Source organism: Rattus norvegicus, chromosome 19 (genome assembly GCF_036323735.1).
Source record: "Rattus norvegicus strain BN/NHsdMcwi chromosome 19, GRCr8, whole genome shotgun sequence".
Taxonomy (NCBI): domain Eukaryota; kingdom Metazoa; phylum Chordata; class Mammalia; order Rodentia; family Muridae; genus Rattus; species Rattus norvegicus.
Window position 1 is genome coordinate 24,230,951 of NC_086037.1, and position 7,241 is coordinate 24,238,191.

Sequence of the window (7,241 nt, forward strand, 5' to 3'; positions counted from 1 at the left end):
TACATCATTAGGAGGGATTTGAACCACTGCCATAGAAGCTGACAGATGGGAACAGACTCCTCAGATGAGTAGAGACCCACGGCAAGTGATACTGTGTCCCACCCTAGAACCCAGAGATAGAATCTATCCCAGGAGTCTGTGGGTCACCTTGTCTTAAATTCTCCCAGGGTCAAGAATAGCATTGATCATCTTAGCAGAATCAGCTTGCACAGCCACATCAGGCCCATGGCTTCCCTGTACAGAGAAGGATGTGGGTCTGAGTGACAGCCAGTGAGACTGAGGGGACCCTGACACTCATTTGCTTTGAGCTGTGGTTTCTTCACCTGTAAAATGGGGGTGTTTCTGCTGAATTGGGTTGTTGTGGAGATTAACAGAACATACAACCTGCTCAGTGTCTGCCTGGCATGGACACCTGCTGGTTAAATGGAAGCTGTCGATGGTGATGCATTTAAAAGTAGAATCTCTAGCCCGATAGTGTTAGATGCCAGGCGCCATACAGGTGTAAGCATTTTGTGATTCTAAGACAGCCTCACATTAAAACAGAAGACTCTTTTTTAATTTTTTTTAAAAAAAGAATCAAGTATAAATTACCAACATGAAATGATCATAGTGAGAATTGAGCTAATTCCTGTGAAGTCATTTAGTTTTTCATTCTCTGCTTCTATTTTCAAGGCATCCAGAGTAGCTCAGTACGAGATCCTAAAGCCTTCTATTATGGTGCTACCCATTCATTCCTCTCTCCTTGAGGACTTCTCAGGTGACTTAAGAAAACCTGATTTCCTTTCAGATTGTCCCCAGCTGGTGTGATCTCTCTGTCCATGGCCCTTGCCAAAAGCTGCAGAGCCAATGTGTTGTTTTACAACACAAAATTCCAGACATTAATTTTTACCAATGAAGTTTCAGGAGCCAGATACAGAAGTCAACTCCCAACTGTCCTTCCTAATTCACTGACCTCCCAGAAGAGCATTCTTCTTCCCTCTGCACACTTTCTAAAAATCCTTCAACTCAAAGACTTTTCATTGGTTTAGTCATCTTCATTTCCTTTCAAGTTGTGCCTTGACCATCTCTGAACCTAAATGCAGTTTTATCTTTGCAATAAAGGTGTGTGGTAGGTTAGCCTTACCAAAGTAAAGTCCATGTTTACATCAAACAAACAACCCTTGTGTTAAATGCCTGTGCCATGGCGATGCTATACCACACAATAGTTTATCAGTAAATAATACATTCTTGGAGATCACAGTGTGATCAAATATTTTGTAACATAATTAGTAATTTTCGGTCTATTATATAAATTAAGTTCTTTGACGAGGATTCTGTTGATATTTGTCATATCTGAGTGCATCATCATAGGAAACCCAAGGAACATCAAACCTGGGCTTTTGAAACGGTTGCACATGGCCAACTGGGAACCAAAACCACCCAGGAGACTACTGATACTTAACACACATAAATTAACCTACCTATTTTCATATAGTTTATGTCAATAAGTCACCATTCCTGACCATGTCTCATTAACCAACCTGCTACTAAATGGAAGAGTTGGCATCAAGGAGGTCACCCCACAAAACACAAAACACCCATCTCAGATAAACATGTATGGTTTATTGAATCCAAAACATCCATGAATTTCAGGACACAATTAAAAGTCCAAATCTAAGGATAATAGATATAGAACAGAATTAAGATTTCCAGTTCATAGGTCCAGTAAACATCTTCAACAAATTATAGCAGAAAACTTCCATAAGGTAAGGAAGAAAATGCCATAACTGTACAAGAGGCCTACAGAAGGCTAAATGAATTGTACCAGAAAAAACTCTGCCATTCACATAATAATTAAAACACTAAATAAGCAGATGAAAGAAAGAACTTTAAAAGGGGTAAGGTATAAATAACCAGTAATAAATAATTCAGACCTATCTGAAATACACCAGACTTCTCAACAGAGACTCCAAAAGCCAGATAAATTTGGGCAGATGGAATGCAGACCCAGGGTCCTATACCCAGCATAATTCTCAGTCACCATAAATGGAGAAACCAAGATATTTCACAACAAAACCAAATTTAAACAACATTTTTCTTTAAGAGAGCACAACAGAGGAAAATACGAGGAAAACCCCAAGAAAATGAGCTAAACTATACACAAGAAAAACCAAGAAATTAATCAACTCAATAATTTCAAAAAAGGGAAGCAAACAAACATGATTTCACCTATAACCAGAAAAAGAGGAGAAAGCAGCAACCATTTGTCTTTAATATCTAACCAGATCCTCTGTCACCAGACCCGCAGCTCCTAGGGATCAAACTGCCAGCCAAAGTATATGCAAGGATGGCTCTATGGTTCTAGGTAACTGTGTAGAAGAGGACTGACTTAAGTGGCATCATGTGGTGGGAGGCCATTGACTACCCTGAGGCCTGTTGCCCACCAAAAGGAGGTCATAGAGGTGTGAGGTGGGAATGGATATGTGTGGGTGTGGGAGCACTGTCACATAGGCAAAGCTGAGCAGAAATGGGATGTAAGATATGATGAGGGGAGTGTGGAAAGTGGGACAACGTTTGAAATATACATAAATAAAATAACAAATGATTAAAAATAGCCAAAAATAAAATAAAGTAAAGGGTAAAAGAAAAATTAAAACAAAACAAAGCAAAAGAAATCCCTGTGGTGGATTGGCCTACTTCTGCTTGTATTTACTGCTAATTTGGAGAACTCAAAACTGGTTAATCCAAAAAAACCTGACCCTGCTCCCAGTTAACTGTGATTATAAAGAAGCCAACAGCCAACAGCTGCACAGCAGAGAGATGGGGGAGGTGAGCTTTGAGGGCTTTGCTAGAGAGGATCATGAGGAGGGGAGAAGGAGGAAGAAGCTGCCAGAGAATAAAGGAAGAACGTGTGTGACAGAGAGGAGAGAGGAAGAGGACAGCAGCCATGGTTAAGAGAGAGGAGAGCCTGGTCCTGAGGGCTGTCCAAGTGCAACAAAGAGCAGCCAAGATGCTACACAGTCAGTAAGAGCAGCTCTCAGGTGAGCAGAGATCAGCAGAGACCCCAGACCAACAAGCTACGCAAGCCAAGCTCAGCCTCCACCCAAACTCCCTCTCAATATCCCGTGTCCTTCATGGGCCTGGCCTCAGCGTGTGTCCTGCGTCAGCACATGTGTCTGTCTCAGCGGACATCACTCTGCCCATCAGCCCAAGCCCAAGGAAACACACAGCCCACCAGAAGGGTTTTTGCTGTGGTTCTATGAAGTCCCAACAAATGCAGCTCAACTACAGAATGCAAGGCAGACCAATGCATGTGTGTCCTTAGTGCAGAACCCTTCATCACGTGTCTTTTCACATGTGTGCTTTAGCAGAACATCCTTTTACCTGTGTCTGCTTCAGTGAAACGTTCCTTCACACATCTGCCTTAGCCTTTCACCTGTGTCCACTTCAGGGAACCACTCCTTCAGGTGTAGAATTTCTCTAGATTAGCAAACCGCATACAGAACATTCAGAACAAAACAAGGTGTGTGGTCAGCATGTCCTTGAGCCAAGTCCCTTCTCCTCATCAGTGACGGCAGGCGTGTTACAGCAACAATATGAAATGGCTGGCAGGCATGGAACAAAATGGCAAAGCTATTCTGGGGGATGTCACACGGTACCAGTCACCTGCTCAGCTGAATTTCTAAGTTGTGATGTTACAAGTGAATATACTCAACCTTCAAACGCTGAGAGAGCCCATTATAATATGAACTATATAATCTAGGCCAAGACCGCCTCTAGGGCAAAGGCCCTCAGCCTGTGGGTCGTGACCCACACAGGGTCTCCTATCAGACAGTTTACACTACAATAAAGATTCATTACAGTAGCAAATTTACAGTTGTGAAGTAGCGAAAAAATAATTTTGTAGTTGGGATCCCCACAGCATGAGGAACTGTTCTAAAGGGTTGAGGCCATAGGAAGGTTGAGAAACACTGCTCTAGGAAATTATGTTTTCTTTCTCTTTCATATTTTTCAGACAGAATCTCAAACTGTAGCTGAGATTGGCATGGCTTGGAACACGTGTGTAGTTCATGCTGGCATCAGACTTATGGCAATTCTCCTGCTTCAGCCTCCAATCAGGAGCCTACCAGGGTGAGATCACAACCACGGGTAATGGGATTGCTGTTCTTGGTTGTTAACTTGAGTGTACCTGGAATTAACTAATGCCAAATGGCTTGACGCCCTGTGAGGGGGATCTCTCTCTCTCTCTCTCTCTCTCTCTCTCTCTCTCTCTCTCTCTCTCCTTCCTTCTTTCTGTTTTCCTCTCTTCAACCCCCTCCTCTTGGTCCTCCTCCTCTTCTTTGTTTTTTTTGAGACAGGGTTTCTCTGTGTAGCTCTGGCTGTCCTGGAATTCATTTTGTAGTCCAGGCTGGCCTTGAACTCACAGATCCACCTGCCTCTGCCTCCTGGATGCTGAGGCTAAAGGCATGAGCACCATTGGATTTTTTTTCTTAATTAAATTATTTGAAGCAAGAAGACCTACTTCTAATCCAAATATTTGAGTGAGGAGATAAATCTTTAATTCAGATCTTTTGAGATGGAAAGGCCCACATCTAATCTGGGCCACACCTTTTTTTTATTTTTTTCATCTTTATTAATTTGAGTATTTCTTATTTAAATTTCGATTGTTATTCCCCTTCCCGATTTCCAGGCCAACATACCCCAACCCCTTTCCCTCTCCTTCTGTATGGGTGTTCCCCTCCCCATCCTCCCGCCATTACCGCCCTCCCCCACAACAATCACATTCACTAGGGGTTCAGTCTTGGCAGGACCAAGGGCTTCCCCTTTCACTGGTGTTCTTACTAGGCTATTCATTGCTATGAATGCAGTTGGAGCCCAGGGTCAGTCTTTGGGTAGTGGCTTAGTCCCTGGAAGCTCTGCTTGGTTGGAATTGTTGTTCATATGGGGTCTTAACCCCCTTGAGCTCTTTCAGTCCTTTCTAAGATTCCTTCAACAGGGGTACCGTTCTCAGTTCAGTGGTTTAATGATGACATTCGCCTCTGTATTTGCTGTATTCTGGCTGTGTCTCTCAGGAGAGATCTACATCTGGTTCCTGTCAGCCTGCACTTCTTTGCTTCATCCATCTTATCTAGTTTGGTGGCTGTATATGTATGGGCCACATGTGGGGCAGGCTCCGAATGGGTGTTCCTTCTGCCTCTGTTCTAAACTTTGCCTCCCTAGTCCCTGCCAAAGGTATTCTTGTTCCCCTTTTAAAGAAGGAGTGAAGCATTCGCATTTTGGTCATCTTTCTTGAGATTCATGTGTTCTGTGCATCTAGGGTAAATCGAGCATTTGGGCTAATATCCACTTATCAGTGAGTGCATACCATGTGTGTTTTTCTGTGATTGGGTTACCTCACTCAGGATGATATTTTCCAGTTCCATCCATTTGCCTATGAATTTCATAAAGTCATTGTTTTTGATAACTAATATTCCATTGTGTAGATGTACCACATTTTCTGTGTCCATTCCTCTTTTGAAGGGCATCTGGGTTCTTTCCAGATTCTGGCTATTATAAATAAGGCTGCTATGAACATAGTGGAGCATGTGTCTTTGTTATATTTTGGGGCATCTTTTGGGTATATGCCCAAGAGAGGTATAGCTGGGTCCTCAGACAGTTCAATGTCCAATTTTCTGAGGAATCTCTAGACTGATTTCCAGAATGGTTGTACCAGTCTGCAATCCCACCAACAATGGAGGAGTGTTCCTCTTTCTCTACATCCTCGCCAGCATTTGCTGTCACCTGAGTTTTTGATCTTAGCCATTCTGACTGGTGTGAGGTGAAATCTAAAGGTTGTTTTGATTTGCATTTCCCTTATGACTAAAGATGTTGAACGTTTCTTTAGGTGTTTCTCAGCCATTCGGCATTCCTCAGCTGTGAATTCTTTGTTTAGCTCTGAACCCCATTTTTTAATAGGGTTATTTGTCTCCCTGCGGTCTAACTTCTTGAGTTCTGTGTATATTTTGGATATAAGCCCTCTATCTGTTGTAGGATTGGTAAAGATCTTTACCCAATCTGTTGGTTGTTGTTTGGACCACACCTTCTGCTGGCAGCTTACATCAAGGACATGGAAGAAGGAAGTTTGCTTTATTAATTTGCCTACTTCTTCAGGATTACTGCATGTACTGAAGAGCAGCTGAAATATCCAGCCTTATGGACAAAACCGTTGGGGTTCAGGAGTTGCCCCATAAACCACACAAACTCTGACCTCACTTAGAGAGGGATGGTTTTTTGAATGCCCACCCTAAGACTGATCATCAGAGACCTAGCTGAGAATTTGTCAGGCTAGGACCCTGGACATTTTTCTATGTCAGTTTATAAAGACTAAACTGTGAGCTCATAGGCAGGTGCTGGAAGGGCTGTCTGGTTGTCAGCCCTGACTCAAGCCATTTTAGACAACAAAGGTTCATACTGACTTTTTATCTGTTTAAAGATTTATTTATTTACATATAAGTATACTGTAGCTGTCTTCAGACACACCAGAAGAGGGCATCAGGTCTCATTACAGATGGTTGTGAGCCACCATGTGGTTGCTGGGATTTGAACTCAGGACCTCTGGAAGAGCAGTCAGTGCTCTTAACCATGGAGCCATCTCTGCAGGCCTCATATTGACCTTTAATTTTATTGGTCCTACATGAAGCTTATGCTTATGGAATTTAAGATTAAGAAACCTCACAACATAAAGAACTTCCTTCCAGTGGTTTGGGAACGGGTGGGTGGGGGAGCACCCTCGAGGGGTCTGGGGAAAGGGGTGGAATGCAGGGTTTTTGGAGGGGAAACTGGAAAGGGGGTTAACATTTGAAATATAAATAAACAAAATAACCAATAAGAAAAACATACACAAGTTATGTGATCATGCCTGACCCTGCTGTGAGTTAAATTATTTTCAGACAACAATGATAGGCGACATATTACAGCAAGAATATGAACTATCTGGCAGGCATGGAACAAAATGGCTACACCTATGCTAGGGGGATTGGCTTCAACAGGGATAACTACTGCGTTTTAGACCTTCCATTCCTTGTTGAATTAGCTGTACCACAGCCTATAAGCCATTCTAATAAATTTTCTTTCTCTATATACAGAGTCATTCTAGGAGGGATGATTGGTTATGTTTTATTAAATGCAATGCTGATCATGAAACCCCACCACTTCCAAAGCAATATGCAAGTGTAAGTAAGTTACTGAACAATTGAACAGAAATTAAAATTTACTGCATTTAT

General features: G+C 42.4%; 1 protein-coding gene across 1 annotated transcript in view; it reads left to right on the top strand.

The window, feature by feature from the left end:
• LOC134483259 (uncharacterized) overlaps positions 1 to 4,331 on the top strand; it is a 478,774-nt gene extending 474,443 nt beyond the window's left edge. The window contains exon 2 of the mRNA XM_063278545.1: positions 3,995 to 4,331. Within this exon, the coding sequence (XP_063134615.1) occupies positions 3,995 to 4,013 (19 nt within the window). The 3' untranslated portion in view covers positions 4,014 to 4,331. The remainder of the gene's footprint in view (positions 1 to 3,994) is intronic.
• Positions 4,332 to 7,241: the final 2,910 nt, after the last annotated feature.